General features: G+C 48.3%; 1 protein-coding gene and 1 pseudogene across 1 annotated transcript in view; both read right to left on the reverse strand.

Moving 5' to 3' along the window:
* Positions 1–2,193: 2,193 nt before the first annotated feature.
* The window catches only part of IGF2R (insulin like growth factor 2 receptor), a 133,730-nt gene continuing 118,098 nt past the window's right edge, over positions 2,194–17,825 (reverse strand). Inside the window, exons 44-48 of the mRNA XM_005551504.5 lie at positions 17,489–17,676; positions 11,501–11,687; positions 6,000–6,152; positions 4,842–4,911; positions 2,194–3,988 (exon numbers count right to left, since the gene is read on the reverse strand). Of these exons, the coding sequence (XP_005551561.3) occupies positions 3,578–3,988; positions 4,842–4,911; positions 6,000–6,152; positions 11,501–11,687; positions 17,489–17,676 (1,009 nt within the window). The 3' untranslated portion in view covers positions 2,194–3,577. The remainder of the gene's footprint in view (positions 3,989–4,841; positions 4,912–5,999; positions 6,153–11,500; positions 11,688–17,488; positions 17,677–17,825) is intronic.
* Positions 13,676–16,524, reverse strand: LOC135970361 (calcineurin B homologous protein 1 pseudogene; annotated as a pseudogene).

Consider the following 17,825-nt stretch of genomic DNA (forward strand, 5'->3'; position numbering starts at 1 on the left):
CAAAAGCCCAATCTGGCCCTTCCACAGCTCTCAACTGCTTTCAGGACAAGTTCAAAATCCTTACTGCGACAGTCACAGCAGGCTCCAAGTTCTGGGCTTGCTTCTGCCTTACCTATCCAACACCCCCGGGCCACAACGTCCCCAACATGGCAATCTTGCCGCCTTGCACACACAGCTCACCTGCACCACCTACCCGTTGACCCCATTCTCACAGAACAATGTCCAGAACTGACATAAAGTATGACTCAAGGACACAAGAGGCCAACAAACGACAACTCGACAGAGTGGAGCCAGAGAAGAAAGAAAGGGCGGCCGCGCGCGGTGGCTCAAGCCTGTAATCCCAGGACTTTGGGAGGCCGAGGCAGGCGGATCACGAGGTCAGGAGATCAAGACCATCCTGGCTAACACGGTGAAACCCCATCTCTACTAAAAAAATACAAAAAAACTAGCCAGGCGACGTGGTGGGCGCCTGTAGTCCCAGCTACTCGGGAGGCTGAGGCAGGAGAATGGTGTGAACCTGGGAGGCGGAGCTTGCAGTGAGCCGCCTGGGCAACAGAGTGAGGCTCCGTCTCAAAAAAAAAAAAAAAAAAGAAAGGGCATGAGTGCATCTCCCTGAGCCATGGGATTCTTCAGAGTTGGTAAAGGATATTTCCAGAAATCCAGTCTCGTCCATATGACCTCCTGGTGACACACACACTGGCCCTTGTGACCCGGTCGCCAACAGGGGTAAGATCTGTGTACCCATCAGTCCTTTAACTTGTACAATGGATCGGACCAGCCCAAAGTGTTCTCTAATCACCAGGTGGCATCTCAGTCGTGTGAAGGTCCTCGTTTGTAGGAATGCCTGGTGAAGGGAGGGAACTTAGTCTCAAATGCCTCAGGGAAAGAGTCGTCCTGTAAGTTCTAATGTCTGTATGTTGTCTCCACTCTATATGTTCCTTCCTGAGGAATCATCTCGTGTCATGTATTACTTTAGGGTTGGTGAAGTACAGGCTTCAGATGCTCTTAAAATGTTCATAAGAACCAGATTTCCACTTCACTATGGATTTCCTTGGTGTGGGGTTTGCCTGTTCCATCTTTAGCACGCCAGTTCTTATTCTATGTCTCTCTCATTCATGGACGGTCTCAAGAAAGGGGCACAGAAAATTTTGTTAAAAGGAAGCTAAATACCCAGGTTGTACTCCATCAATAAAATCATTTCTCTGAAGAGTCCAATTCTGATTTGCTGTCACATGGTATTTTTTCCTAAAAATATCACCTGTAACAACAGCTGGCAAGTAGTTACTCTTTTTTCAGAGGCTTGGGTTTTTAAGAGTCAAAGCAAATGCACTCAAACATGTTGTCACTTCTCCTTCCCCACTGACAGCGACATTAGCAGGCAGCCAGCGGTGCAGACAACACACCTCTTTGCCATCCAGCTTACCAAGGGGATGGGCAGGTCCCTGCATATGCCCCTCCTTACAGAGAGGGCTCCCCATGGTCTTAGCAGGAGGTGGGAATGGCCTGGAGAACAGCTCCCTGGGTAGAATGCCTGAGGACCACCGTCTTTCTTTGGTCATAAACTTTTAGAAGACCCTGACATGTCTTCCTCAGGAAAGGTATTGTGAAGTCCTTAAGAATAACTTTTTTAAAAAGGTAACTCCAATTGGATAATTGAAAAATTAGATGGTTGAGGTTTTTGGACTCTACGGGGAAAATAAAGAGATGGAGGAGAGGATGTTGAGTCTAAGAGGTTTGTTTTTACCACTGGAGTAATTTCCTGCTTCCAGGTTAACATGCAGGTAGCTCTCAGTCACTGCTGAGTAATTTAAGATGGAAAACTCAGTGAGCTTACTCAAGAGAAAACATTCCTGTGTTAGATTAGTTGCACACAGAAAAGCTGTATTGTCTCACTGGACTCTAAACTCCATGTTCATTGTTTTGATGAACAGGACCACACCCCGAGGTTGGCCTGGAGATGGTAAAGGAATCAGATCTAGAAAGACCTGAGGGGAGGCAGATTGGACCCAAAGTTAACACCTATGACCAGGAGACTCCAGAGAAAAATGAAAGTGCTCCTCATAAAGGGTCAACGAGAACACCAGAGTCAAAACCCAAATTCAGTCACTTAACAGAAAGAAAAGACAGGCAGGCGGACTGGCAACTCGCTCGGGAACGTCTCACTATCAAGGAAAAAACTGTAACACCCAATTAATAATTTATCTTTTATTGAAATTGCTGAATACTTTATATTACAGTAAAGTTGATTGAAAAAATGAAGAGAAAAATCAATTTTAAAAAATACACTCATGTTGAAATCAAACAAGCCAGCCAAACCGGCACAGGCTGAGGGATGCTGCAGGGCAGTTTGCTTCTCAGCAATAGAACACCAGAGTCTATATACAATTCTACAATGCGAGAAAAGTCATCCACTAAATATGGCAGAAAAGGCGCTGCCGCCAGAATAAGAACGCGAGCAGCGCATCCCTCCTCCTCCAAGCCGTGCCCACCCGGCCTCCCTCCAGCGTGAGGCCAAGTGCAACGCTAGGCCCGAGGCTCTGGCCCGTGATTTTTCATGCAGTTTCTGTAAGTCACACACTGTGCAAATTAAGGCTTCTTATAGGTCGAATGGTTGATCAACACTTTTTTCTTAAAAAAATAAGCACAGTAAAGGTGGTATCATGAGAACCTGAAGAGATGAGACCTACACCCCATATCTGGAAAAGTTCATTTTCTCTGACACCTCAACTCTACTCAAACACACACACACACAAACACACAAATCAATCTTTGGGCAGGTTGTCTGAATTCACCAGCCGGTGAAAGAAATACTGACAAATGTGCTCTGTACGCCCAGGCTTGAAGATGTCATGCAAAAAGCTGCAGCCATTCCTGACTAAAGGCATAGAATGGGCGCACTCTCCAAAACCTAGGCACTCAGGGACCCTGTGCACGTATGTGTGTGTGTGCGCGCACGCACGTGTGTGCCCTTAAGAAACAGAAAGCAAAAGAGAAAAGAGACAGAATGAGCTGCAACTCAGGGGACACACCAATGACCAGTTCAAAATCCCACCGGAAACTGTCCCGCACACCAACAGCCTCGCCGTCTCAGGATGGACGAACCGGTGCATTACACCCCTACCGGCAGGAAGAAACGGTGGCTGTTTTCTTTTTTTCCTTTTTCTCAAACCTGAGTAATTGTCAAAGTCAATAAATAGGGGGAGAGAATTAAAATGCTAAAATATACTGGGGTCAAACACCCTATCGGGCCTAAAGCAGCAAGGGTTTCTTAGAATGCAGCCCTCTGTTTTGAGATGCGTCTGGTCTTACGTTTTTTAAATGAGGACTTGGGGTAAAACCCTGGGCACAGGGTACCGCCCTGTGGCGGATCTGAGCCACGCCTTATTCCAATGACTGTAAACAATGAGGAAGGAGTGGGGCCTGACCTCCTTCACCCTCTCCCCCATCACGAAAACTCTTCCCTTTTGAAAGTTTTTGTTAAAGGCAAAATTATAGAAGCATCATTGAATGGAAGTCTTATTTGGTTGGAGGTGCTTGGTGTCCCGCGGCTCCGTGCTCCCCTGCAGGCACTGCGGAGTCAGATGTGTAAGAGGTCCTCGTCGCTGTCGTCATGGAAGGACACCAGCTTGGTGGAGCTCACTGTCTTCTGCTGTGCAGACCTGAACTTCCCTTTCCTCGCCTTCTCACCCCTGACCAGCCCTGCCCTATCGTCCTCACGCTCCTGAAGGGCGCTGCTCTGTGGGTTTCTCAGCGGGTGGGAGCTCTCTGCCCCAGTTCCCCTGCCCGAGTGAACTTTCACCTCTGGGATGGTCAGAACCTCATCCTCACTGTCCTGGTCATCCCCATGCAGGGAGCTGAGGGCTTTCACAGACTTGGTGGTAATATGGCCGTTCTCCTGCCCTTCCTTTCCCTGCCGTGGAGAAGGCAGCTGGATCTCTTCCATCAGCCACTCTGTTTCGTTCTCATCTGTCTCTTCCTCCTTGTTCACCTGCCAGGGATCAATAGCAGAGACCACGTGAGCCCCCTCAGAGACCCCATTCTGCTCCACCATCCACCCTCTCAGGGACGCCCTCTGCTGGCACGCGCTGGGGAAGAACTGGCCCACTGTCCTCACGGTCACTGCGTCTCCAGTTCGCAGGGAAAGGAAGACCAGGGCTGGCAACACCTTCCTGTTCCTAATGAGGCTGCACCAAGGCAGGAGGGTTTGGGAGGGTGACAGTGGGGCCATTTGGCAGGAGTCTCACAGCCAAGGGTGGGGCCAAGCAGAAGGCGTTCAGGATGGCCTGGACCCGAAAAGGAGACCAGTGACCCACCAGCTGCGCTGGAGGAGAAGGGGCTCTTCGGGGTTACTCATCGACTGAAAGGTATCCCCGTAATGGCAGCAGAGGAAAGTCAAAGGAGGGACTCGAGTCAAAAGCCTAGTTTTAGAAAGTGATTCCTCATCACCCATTGAGACCACAAACATTATGTCCTTTGATCCAGACAATGCCTCTTTTCTGGAAATTTATCTGAAAGACATCATCCAAATGCTAGATGCACAACTATCTTCACCACCGTGTGTGTGTGTGTTTTTAAAGAACAGCCAAAAACAGTGGAAACAACCTAAATATTAAATACTTCAAAGAAATCAGTTGTAACCACGAGAGAAACTTGAGGGGAAAAAAATTAAAAAAAAAAAATGTGCTGGGATAAGCGGCTGAGGCAACGGGTGCCGTTTCCCTTCTGGATTCCAGTCTGCCTGTGACTGCTGTCCTCGGCATCCCTGGTGAGAACAGCAGGGACAGCGCAGCACGCGCGGGCCGGGGACGCAGGCCCTCAAGAGACTCGCCACAGAAAATTACCTTTGAGTATTTGTAGGACACGTTGGAACTTCTCCTGCAGCAAGTGGTCAGCTTACTTATCACTGTTTCCCTATACAATAAAATGGAGACAATTATTACTCCAGGGTAGAGAGGGCATGGGCAAGAGCCCCACCCCCACAGCCCCGCCCCATCTGCACCACCAGGGGGCTGGTGGGGGCTGCATTTCTCCCACATTCTGAATGACAAATAAGCAGCCGCCGTGACAGGTTCTACCCTAATGTATTCATTGTGACTGAGTGGAAAGAACATGGGCTTTGGAATCCAACAGCAGAGGGCCCTCTAGAGCAACTTAACATTTGGGCAAGGACTTTTTCACATATGACTCTAACAGGACCACGCCGGTCCGCCGCCCTGAAGCCTGCCCGATGGTGGCTCACGGGGACGGACATCACATGCCCTTCCCGGCCCAGACCTTCTGCTGTCCCATTCCGCATTTTGGGTGTGAAGGGCCACAGTCGGTACCTTTTTTTTTTTTTTTTGAGACCGTGTCTCACTCTGTTGCCCAGGCTGGAGTACAGTGGTGCGATCTTGGCTCACTGCAACCTCCACAGTTGGTACTTTCTGACCACCTCTCTCACTGGCCTGTGGCTCAGCTGGCAAATGACAGTGGCAGCAAGGAACACCTGCGCTGGCCAGCTCCTGCCCCCAGGCCAGAGCCACTAACACTGATGCCTGATGTGAAAATCTGCTTGACAGTCACATGGCGAGTCCTCTCACCCAGCAAAGTGGGGCAAAAGGATGGCATCATAGCTGGTACACAGCAGGCGCCTAATCAACTCTTGCTTTTATGATGTGGGGAGGGCAGCGGGGCCAGCTGCTCAGTGGGAAAAGGCACCCATGGAAGATGCCATTTAATGTTCTACCCAACGTTGGACACAGAGGACCATGGTCCTAGAAGACACAGGCACGTCGATGTGCGAGGGCCTCAGGCATGGTCAGACGGAAAAGAAGGCGTTTAAAAACCACAACGCTGGGGGCTGCTTCCAGAGAGTTTTGATCTAAGAACTTGAGACCTCTGCTGTTGCAGGGCTCAAAAACAAGTAAGCAAATAAGTAAATGAAACCCCGCAAAACTGAGTCAAGATGAGCTATGGGAGGCGTGCATCCACCCAGCCCACCTCGCCCTGCACCCGCTCACCTCCTCTCCTTCTTGTAGAGCAGGAGGGCCAGCAGGCAGCCGGTGAGTGCCACCAGCAGCAGGCTGAGCACCGTGCCGACCGCCTGGCTCCGCTCCGACAGCCCCTTGTGCACCTGCTCGTCGTCCCCAGGATTCTCGCTGTCAAAGCCCACCCTGCAAGGATGTCACAGAAAAGGAGCCGTGTCACAGGGTGGTCCTGCCGCCACAGCCACAACCTGAGACCTGAGTCCCCAAGACAAGAGCAGCTCTGACTTTCCCAACCCCATGTGATTCTTACTCCTGCCCAGAAAACAAGGCCACAAGGCCCACTCCACATGGAAAAGGGCTGCAAAAAGTTCCTGATGATGAGTTTGGGGCAGGGTTGTCAGAAAACAGACAAGAAAGCAAGCACTGCTTCCAGCTCCATGAACTGTCATTCGCCCAAACACAGAGGAGACAGGCGGGAGGGACGCGGCCCCTCTAGGTGGCCCAACCCACAGCAGGACCAGGCTGGGGCAGAGGCTGTCCCAAAGCACCACCCTTCTCTCCAGGGTCAAAGCTGTCCTCTTGGAATTTCTTCTGGAAGCAGTGAGCACAGCCCACCATGAGATACCATCTCCACAGGTAAAGGGCCCTGGGGGCCTTAGAAACAGGCCAGAACAGGGTCCAGCGGTGGCCACCGATCAGGGTGGGGCCCAGGGAACAGCCACAGCCCAGCATAGCCCCCGACACGTCTCCTCTCTCCAAGCCTGCTCCATCCCAGGAGAAGGCTCTCGGAGCACACCAGCTGCCTCACCAACGGTGTTCACCATTCCCACCCAAGACCCACAGGCACACTTGTGGGAAAAAGCAGTGCATTTCCACGACATCAAACACTCAAGCAGAGTCAGGACAATAATAACAGAAAATGAGAAACAACCACGGGGACTTCCCTTCGCGCTTGCGCTCAGAGAGCCACATGACACTCAAGAGCATAACAACTTCACACTTCTAATCTCTCTGGCCCTCTGTCACTCGGGGCCACACACACAGGAACAGGACCACATAAACAGCAATTCCTCTTGTGCTGCTCGAGATAACAGGCAACCCCAGCGAGGCTCATCTGGCGCTGCTGAAGATGCCGGCTGCTCAAAAAACTGAGTTTGAGGGCAACAGGCCAACCTGCCGGCGTGGCTGCAAGGGCTGCAGCTCTCAGTCTAAGTTCAGCTTAAGCCAAACAATCCAAAACATCAGCCAGACAAGAAACCACAGGGAGGGCCTGGCGTCCAGTTCTAGGCAAAAGCACCATCACGCTCCACAGACAGGTCTGAGAGCTCTGCAGACATCTCCCTCCAAGCCAGAAACCCACTCACCCAGAAGCAGCTCCCGCCACTCAGGACCCCTCGAAATGCATCCAAGAGACACGTTATCACTCGGTTCTGAGCGTATTTTACTTTCTGCCTTTGATTTCTTCTTTGGACCATGGATTATTCAGAAGTGGGTTTTAGTCTTCAAATGTATTTCTAGTTTTCAGTTGTTTGTTCTTGGTTCCTAACTTAAGTGCATCATGTATGTAGCTAATTGCATCAGCCAGAAATTTGCTGACTTAGGTCAAGGACAGTGGCTCAGGTCTGTAATCCCAGTACTTTGGGAGGCTGAGGCAGGTGGATCACCTGATGTCAGGAGTTTGAGACAAGCCTGGCCAACATGGTGAAACCCCATCTCTACTAAAAACACAAAAATTAGCCAGCAGGTAGTGGCACAGACCCATAATCTCAGCTACTCAGGAGGCTGAGGCATGAGAATCACTTGAACCTGGGAAGTGGAAGTTGCAGTGCGCCAAGATCGCGCCACTGCACTCCAGCCTGGGCAAAAGAGCAAGTCTCTGTCTCAAAAAAAAAAAAAGAAAAAAGAAAAAAAAAAAGGAAATTGCTGATTTGCCTGCTTCGTGGTTAATTTTTGATAAAGTTTTCTAAGTGTTTGATGTGAGCTTGGGAAAACAGCATTCTCCCGCTGCAGGGAACAGTGTTCTATGCACGTCTATTAAATCTTGCTTTTCACTGTGCTGTCTCAATCTTCCAAAAAAGCTTTACTCTTTGTCTGCTTAACCCAGCAATCACTAAGCGAGGGAGATTTGTCATTGTTTCTTGTGTGTGGTTTTGTCAATTTCTGCTGTACGGATCGGGGCTTTTTTATCAGGTAGACAGAAGTTTAGGATTCTTGTATCTTCCTAGGAAATGGGCCCTTTTAAAATATAATGACTCTCTTTATCCCTAATATTTTTCTTTAATATCCTATTTTATCTTATATTAACATAACTACTGCAGCTTTCTTTCAGATTATTTTCTGGTGTATCTTTTCTTATCCTTTGACTTTGGTCTTTTCTGTATCCTTGTTTTAGGCATGTTCCCCGTAAACAGGGTTGTTTCTGAAATCCAATTTGACAACTTGTGTTTGAACAGACAAGTTTAGTCAAGCTATACTTAACGATTATAGATATATTTAGATTTATTTCTACCATATTAGGCTGAACTTTCTACTTGTCTGATTTCTGTTTTGTTTTTCTCCTTGTCTTCTTTGGGGATATAAGTATTTTTACTTCTCCTTTTCTTCTCCACTGCTTTGGAAGTTACACACTATATTTATATTATTTTAGTGGTTATTCTTGAAATACTGGCATGCATACTAAGACAGGAAGTCTAACAGTATGTCTTCCAAACAATTAGGGACTCTACCTTTCTCCCTTCCTTCCTTTCTTTCAAGAAAATGGTTTTACTTTCATACAATGCTATCACTGTAAGAAATGTTAACAGCCGGGAACTCTGTCACCCCTCTCAGCTCAGACACCACTGTGTTCAGTACACTGTGTCCTCATAGGGTCGCTGACAGGTTCCTTGAAACTGCAACCTTCTGTGAAGCGACTATAGGAGGTCCTTGAATAACATCATTTCCTTCAAAACTGTCTCATTATAAAGTTGATGAGAAAAAAAAATTGGTTTCACTATACATCGTTTCATGTAAAGTTGTAGTTTCCAAGAACCTATCGATGATATAAAGTGAGGATTTCAAGTATTTTAATCTTTCTTGAATTATTTTCTAATACAACAAATTAGCTTCCCCTGAAGCTTTTACAGTCTTGTCTTTGTATCTGCTCTCCTGGTATTCCTGGGTGGGTCTTGTCATCATTAACTGTGCTGGGCACACAGCATGCCCCTTCCATCTGTAGATGCCTGTCTTTTAACTTTGTGTACGTTTTTTGACTTTAATCAAATATTGTGAAAGAACCATTTTTGGAAAGTAGGAGGAAGGTGTAAGAGAGTTCTATCTTCATCTACTATTGCAGGAAGTCAATAGATGAGATAAAGGATGTTAATTTAAAATATTGAGGTAAATTCCAGAAGAAATAGCTAAAAGAACTAAAAATGGTCATCTATTAGGGTGATCATTGCTACCTGTTTGTTATAGTTACATGATTTTTTTTTTTTTCCCTGAGATCTAGTCTTGCTCTGTCACACAGGCTGGAGTGCAGTGACGCCATCTCGTGGTGTGCGTGCCACCATGCCTGGCTAATTTTTGTATTTTTAGTGGAGACAGGGTTTCACCATGTTGCCCAGGCTGGTCTAGAACCCCTGACCTCAAGTGATCTGCCCACCTTAGCCTCCCAAAATGTTGGGATTATAAGCGTGAGCCACATCTGGCCATACTTACATGATTTTACAATGTACAACACTGATAACATTTGGGGAAGAAAAAAATCTCAGGCACTATTCCACATTCACCCCCCGCTGGTACCTGCATCCCTCAAAATCTACCATCTCAGTTTTTGCTCTTGGTTTCAACTTCTGTTTCTTTTTTTGAAAGTCCTTATTACTTTGTCAGTGTGCTAAGGGATTTAAATAACTCCCATTCCTGATGTTCTCAACATCGTGAAACTGAGGTTTCCTGGAGAATCTTCCTCTCTGGTTTTGGAGTCAAACACCAGAGCCCTATAGACGGTGCTCTTCCCGCTCACAGAAGTCCAACTCTAAACATTCAGCACGGACAGGATCCCAGCCTGGGCTGGTCCCTCAAACCCACACAGAAGACCAGCTGCCATGTCAGGAGGCAGGATTCACCTCATGGCAGTTGCAGCCTCTCAATGACAGAGAACGCAGGGAAAGTTCACTGCTGGTTTTTATCTTTTAGGAAAATTCACATTTCGCTTCTTTCAGGAAGAACTTCCAGTCTTAATCCTTTCATTTTGTAATGATCTCACCGGAACACCATAAACATTCAAAAGCTGAAAATACCACAAGTGAAATTTCAGCCAAAAGCCTCTTTCCTTGACTGTGCAGCTAAGGATCCCTAAGTACACAGCCCTGAACAGCGCAGGACAAAGCTGGTTTTGCTGAGCTCATGTCCATTGTTAAGGGTGGGCGGGGGGAGTGCTGATTTAAGATGTAAAATGTTTGATCTTCATTCCCCCATGACCCCGACCCCTGTCGTCTGCTGACTCTACGGTCCCTTTTACAGGGCATGAAGGAAACAATTACATGAAAAGAATTCATGTTCCCCCGATCTTAAAGTCTCAGGACAGAGAATGAAAAGCTTATGTAAAATGGTGGGCCAGGCTGGGCATGGCGGCTTATCTTGTAATGCCAGCACTTTTGGAGGCCGAGGCAGGCAGATTATCTGAGGTCAGGAGTTCAAGACCAGATTATCTGGCCAACATGGTGAAACTCCATCTCTACTAAAAATACAAAAATTAGCAGGGCATAATGGCGCATGCCTGTAATCCCAGCTACTCACGAGGCTGAGGCAGAGGTTGCAGCGAGCTGAGACCACACCACTGCACTCCAGCCTGGGTGACAGAGCAAGACTCTGTCTCAAAAAAATAAAAAATAAAAATAAATAAAATGGGGGCCGGGTGACATAAGACAATAAATCCAAGAGGAAAGCAACTGACAACATGTTATTCGTGGCAAAGTATAAAACGGCTGTGAGACACAAGACAGCCAATGGAGGTGCCACCTTCCTTCAGAGCAGAAACTGCTGCCTCTGTACCCATGCTGATTCTCCAAATCTGCAGAGTAAGCTTTCCATTCATTCAAACATAAAAATACAAATCAAAGTGAAACTTTACAACGCAATCATTTGTATTAGGACACAAACGATGTTCCAGGATTACAAGGAGGAGACACCACCAGTACCTGCCTCCCAGGAGCTAAGGAAAGGGAGGCAGCAATGGGAAAGGGGTGGAGGGACAGAGCTGGGGCGCCCTGACTGGACCCTATTCGGGGCACGGTACGCACGAAGGAAACAACGGCACTGCTGCTGGGGGTGGTGGGAGGTGACGCAGCCATGGACCAAAAATCAGTGGCAGGATGCTGACAAGCTCTGGAGCGGGGCACTGACTATGTGGGGTCTGCTTCTACCATTTTCTCTATTTTTTGGTGCATGTTCTGAATATTTCACAAGAAAACATTGGGGAAAAAACACACATACACTTATTCTCAAGGGAGGATGTGGGGTACAAATGCTAAGCGTCCGGATGTCATACTCACCCCAGAGGACACACTGCTGAGGTGTACCAAGAGAAGAGGTACTGGCAGTCGGCAGTCTCGTGACTGAACTCGGGGATCCCGTCCTCCACCAGAGGGTCACAGTGGAAGAAGATGGTGGAAGAAACAGACTTGGTCTTATCCTTTCCGCATTTAGAAGAAGAGGCAAACACGACATCAAGATCGCCGTCTGTCAAACAGGAAGGGCACACGTGGCATGTCACCATCAATTTTTACGAACAGACTGAGCTTAGCTCCTTACAGTCTAAAAAGTTTGCAAAGACTTAAAATCAGGCAGAAGAGACTTCCCCCCATGTCCCACATCCACTCTGTTCACAGCTTACGAGGCCGCTCGATGCACATTGATAGAGCCCTGCCCGTACTCAGTGTGCAGTAAAGAATTTTTGCTTTGTTTTGACCATGACTATTTATTGATGGACTGAAGATGCAATTTTAATGGAACAATAAGGCACAACCGTGGATTAAAACAGTCTGCTGTGCAGCCAAAAGAAGGGAAAGGCTGTAATTTTAATTATGCAAATATGCAAATCAAGGAGCCTCTGAAGTATCTAACAGATCAGTATCAGATATTCTTCTCCTTCTATATAATTCCTATATTACATCACTCGATCACAAAGTCCAACTGATACTTCATAAAGAATTCCTCATTCATTTATATTTGAGCCATCCAGCCTGGCTACTCCCCTGTTCTCCACCCTTTTCCATCGTTTTGCAGTGGTATTTTTAAACAATCCCCTTCCTAAAGACTGATGTACACATCTCCAATAGTTTTCCAAAGCAAGGAAACAAGCAAGCAAGCAATGAGTCAAGAAAGTCAGCCAACGGCAGATATGTGAATGAACAGACTCACAGAGACATACATTAGGATGGCAACAGCCTGAACCACTGAAGTCTAAACTAAGCTGACTTTGGCAAGAAAAGCTGCTGTGACTTGCTCAAAGACTTGGAATGCCACCTTAGGTTGTGCTACTAGTGCCAGACCTCTTGTTTCTAAGGGATCAACAATGGTCTACACAAGGAGCTGGGAAACCAATGTAACCAGGGAGCTACAATGCTTTGGACTTGTATCAGGAGCAGACTATGGCTTCCAGCATTAACATCTGACAAGTGTAAAATTCATAAATAATTTTGTGCGAAACTTCAAGACACAGAGAACAATCTTTAAATATTTTGGACTGGGATAAGTTAGGCACTTCCGTAATACTAATCTTTCTAACTTGGAAACGTCAAGTGAAAAGCATTCCAGTGCACAAAACACTGAGGCATAAGCCATGCAGCAGAGGTGTGAATGCAGGAGGCTTTACAGGGTGCGCAGCCTCCTTGTTCAAAAAGCCATAAGGAAGTCCCCAAGCATATTGTCAGAGCAGCTGTTCTGGTGGTAATGGTACCCCAGGACTAAGCAAACCTGCAGGCATATTGCTACTTTTTGAATAGTCAACACTGCACTAACAAGAGACGCCACATGGGTACAAAGTTGAGAATCAGAGGCCAGAAGTAGAGTGATGTGGACAAGCAACCCAGAAGGCTTGACTCCACTCCTCTCCAAGGCCACCTCTCACGAATATCTCCACCCAGCAGCCCTCTGATGACAGAGCACAGTGCAGAGGATGATCTCATACCCCTGACAGAAGTGTTGGTTACCAAAAGGCTCCTGGGGAGGCAACATTCCAGAGGCCCATTTAATAACGAAAGTAGATAAAAACTGCCAGACCACTGAACTATCGTACCAAGTCAGAAATACAATACCAGGCACAGCTTGGGGTGCCAAGTAGAACAGAGGAGATTCTGAGGCTTCACGAAAAGCAGCAAGACTGCAAGACTAGGTGAACAGTATGCTGAATGTACACATAAGTGGGAAGCGAAGGACATATAAAAAGGATGGAGAAGCATGCTGGCAGACTCACTGGGGGGAAGGCAGCAGGTGCAGCCTACACCCAGTGGAAGAGCTTTGCTGGCCTGTTCCTCGGCATGATTTCCTATCTTACTTTCTCAGACTGGATGGATGTGTGGCTTTCAGCAGCAGAACAGAGGAAGACAATATTTGTAAGTGAAGAACTGGTGAATAGACACTGAGCAGAAACAGACTGGGTGTACCATTCTGTAATACCCTGTTTATAGACCAAAGGCAGGTTTGTGTTGACAGAACATATTTGGGGTTGTCATGCAACAGCAGTGGTACTTTGGGAGAAGGGGAATGATGGGGTAGAGGTAGGGCTGGTGGACAGAAGGACTGTCAAGTTCTAGTTCTTAAATACTAGACCGCAAGGAATAGTTTGCTGTCTGTCCTTTAGTGAAGAAATCGGATGCTCATTTTCTGTTCTACATCCACCTTGTCCAAAACCTTAGCAAAGTCTGTGATAAAGATATGGCACTGTCCCCACGCTGATCAGCCTCCTGAATGGTCCTGTCTGCGATGCTGCCCAGCTGCTCATCGGAGATATGTACTCGGACCATCATGCACAGCACCTTTAACAGCTCATCACGAGAGATCTTGTTATCTTTATCCAAATCATATAGTCGAAAAGCAAAGTGCAGTTTGTTGCTTCGGCTGTTGAGTGGTTCAGGTCCATTCACATCTTTGCTCTTTTCATTATCCTTAATGGTTCGGAAATGAGCCAAAGTTTGCAGGAATCCACGGAAGTTTACCTGGTCCTCTCCCTCTGGAAAGAAGCCATTGATGATCCAGTTCCCCACTGGGTTGATGGCAAGTTCTGGAATCCCCTGGAAATCGTCTTGTTCTCTTCTTTGTCCAGGTTGCTGAACCGCCTGTACAGGCGAGTGATCTGACAGTGGGAAAGGCCAGTCTCCTTCTCGATCTCCTCAAGCTCTTCATTGCGCAGTAAGGTGGAGGCCTAAGACCCCGTCACTGTGCCAGGAGCTCCTCCAGGAGCAATGGTGCCAGAAGCAACAGTGATAGGAGGGAAGGCAAGAATTTAACCTTGCCCAAAAAGAGGACTGGCCTTGGTCCTTGGCTAATGATAGGATACGGAGCAGGGGCTGACCATGCAGTACCTGAGCAATCAACCGACCAATCCTGCTCATGTCAGAGCCCTGGGAAAAACTCGGGACACCAAGGCTCGGGAGAGCACCTCCAGCTGGTGATACTCCATGTGCGCTGCCACACGTGGGTGCTGGGAACACAACACATCTGATTCCATGGGAGAGCTGGTGGGAACTCTGCGTTCGATTCCCTCCTGGACTCTGCCCTGTGTGCATCTTGGTTGATTTTAACCTATACCCTTTTGCTGCAGTAAATCATAACTATGAGCGTAACTGCTTCCAGGGAGCTCTGTGAGTCACAGTGAAAGGGCAAATCTGAAGTTGGCTTGGGAACCGTTCAGTGTGCTGTTGGTGTTAGAAGTGAGGAACCCTTGTGTGGACTCCTTGCATGAACTCTGCTGCTTCCAACTTTTGTCATTGGCTCAAAATCTTTGTGGCTGGCGCTGCTGGGTGCCAGGAATGTAGAGGCGAGAGTGCAGGGTATGAGACGGACGTGTCCACACACAGATGGGGACCAGAGACAGGCGGTGCAGGGGAGGGCCCCCCACTCTCGCCTTGGAGTAGCTGAAGCAGGGGCTGCCGAATGGACTGCTCTGCAGGGCTGGTGTGGGGGAGCAAACCGCCCAGCAGCTCCACGTCCTGAGGAGAGACAGCTGCTGCCCTCCTGAAGGAATGGCAATCCTCAGGAAGAGGCAGACATTTCATTTCTTCATGAAAGATGAAAAGAGGTCTTAAAACTAAAGCTACTTTCTGGGGCTGGTGAATGAAGAAAGTGAAAAGGTCTGAAAGGGATTTTATCTACCAAGAATGACTAAATGCACATGCACAAGCACTCGGAAAGTCGGTGATCCTCAAAGGTCTGCTAGACATACCCTTTGTGAACATGGAAGTTCTTATGTGGAACCAGACAAGTGGCCAGTGCTGCGCAGTGGAGCCTGAAGACTCCTGCAGACACACCAGGCGGCGTCACCCTGCTATGAGAAGGTGGGCCTTCCCAGGAGGGGCACGGGAGGTAGGTTTGGAATCCTGCAGACACACCAGGCGGCGTCACCCTGCTATGAGAAGGTGGGCCTTCCCAGGAGGGGCACGGGAGGTAGGTTTGGAATCCTGCAGACACACCAGGCGGCGTCACCCTGCTATGAGAAGGTGGGCCTTCCCAGGAGGGGCACGGGAGGTAGGTTTGGAATCCTGCAGACACACCAGGCGGCGTCACCCTGCTATGAGAAGGTGGGCATTCCCAGGAGGGGCACTGGAGGTAGGTTTGGATGGATGAGGAAGGTGGACCGAGGCATTCCAGCACCAAGAGCAGCACGTGTAAACCCACCAGGTTATAGGGTGACTTTGGGAGCTGGTGAATAAACTGATAGCTGAGGCATGTGTGGGAGCAGCAGCTTGCAAGGCTGCCCTGGTATGCGAAGCCTCTCAGACATCTTCCAGCTGTGTCAGACAGAGCCTGGACTTTCCTTCTCTGCATGATAGGCCCCCTGAAGGCTTTTGAAACAACCTTAAACAATTCTTCCTTCCTTCCTTTAATCAACATTTACCGAGCACTGGGAAAGAGGACAGCAAGAGAAGGCACAACCTGTGACATGCAACATCTGATTCTGAATGACTGGAGGATTCACAGAAGCGTGAGGAAGCAGAGAACAGAGGAACACAGAGCGCTTGCTCCGAGCTGTGAATTCTGCAAGCGAATGAGGCTGATCAACTTTCCTACCATCAACCCGCCCAGAAAGCAGAACATTCACTTTCCCAGTTCTATTCAGGGGCCACAGGTGCTATGAGATGCACCGGGGCGCTGTCTATGATCTGTGACCAGGAGCAGCGATGCTGACCCAGCTTCCCTCCATCAGGTGCTGCCGTCATGGAGATGCGCTCAGCACCAGGGCACAGGGCACCCGCTCCTTCTCAGGGATGCGCTCAGCACCAGGGCACAGGGCACCCGCTCTTTCTTGGCTATTACTACTCTCCCTTCCTAGGGGACCCGATCGGCCGCTCTTTGACATCACAGCAGGCTGGGGTTTTCTTTAAACACACTTGATTTTTTTTTTTTTTTGAGATGGAGTCTCGCTCTGTCGCCCAGGCTGGAGTGCAGTGGCCGGATCTCGGCTCACTGCAAGCTCCGCCTCCCGGGTTCAACGCCATTCTCCTGCCTCAGCCTCCCGAGTAGCTGGGACTACAGGCGCCCGCCACCTCGCCCAGCTAGTTTTTGTATTTTTAGTAGAGACGGGGTTTCACCGTATTAGCCAGGATGGTCTCGATCTCCTGACCTCGTGATCTGCCTGTCTCGGCCTCCCAAAGTGCTGGGATTACAGGCTTGAGCCACCGCGCCCGGCCTTGATTTTTTTTTTAAGAGTTATTACATCCACACACAGTTCAAAAATCAAATTATGAAAGGTATATAGTTAAGACTATCTGTTCAAAACAAAAGCAGCCTTTCAGGATTATTTGAGGGAACGAAGGGCAACATCCTTATTAGTGCCAGTATAAAACCTTCCTTCATACCCTGGATTCTGCCCTCCGTGCGTCCTGGTTGATTTTAACCTACATCCTAACACTTAGGGCCGCTTCCTTTCATCCTTCTTACAAATATAAAATCTCTTACCTTCTCAAATATTATTTGGCATTCCAAAATAAGGAAGTGTCATGGCTAAAACCAAATCAAAGGTAAATCTGACTGTGCCCAGCTCAGCCTCCACCTGACCTCAGAACCACTGGATCAGACCAGGTTTTCGTTTCTTTGTACATTCATTTGTTAACTAAGACACAATTTACCTACAGTGAAATGCTCAGGTCTGACACGTGTCGTTCGATCCATTTTGACAAAATTCGTAACAAGGCAAAGAATTAGACTATGGTTTTTGTTTTAAAAATGGTCCGCGATTTCAACCGAAGGGGGTTAGTTGAAAACGTTAATCCCCTTCCTCGGAGGAAGTTAACGGGGACCCTGTGTGGGAAGCCGCGGATTACCTTGCAGGTAGTACTTGGTCTTGTCAGAGGTGCCGACTTTCCGGCTGAAGTGCTGATCGTCGGGCTTCACCTGGCAGATGTTGGCTCCAGAGCACGCCGGGTTTCTGGAGCTCGTGATGGAGGAAAGCTGGATCTCATACAGGTAGTTGTCCCCATTGGTCCTCATGTCCCCAGAGGCTCTGAACAGCCTGAAGAGACAGAAAAGACCAGAGTGACGTGGAAGTCCTTCAAGAAGGCATTCACGGCATAAACCCTCAGTCCTCAGAATCGCTGCAGGACCCCACGATGCTTCCTTTCCTGCGCTAGGGCAGCAAGTCTGTGACCCCACAGAGATTCT

The sequence above is a fragment of the Macaca fascicularis genome, chromosome 4 (genome assembly GCF_037993035.2).
Source record: "Macaca fascicularis isolate 582-1 chromosome 4, T2T-MFA8v1.1".
NCBI lineage: Eukaryota > Metazoa > Chordata > Mammalia > Primates > Cercopithecidae > Macaca > Macaca fascicularis.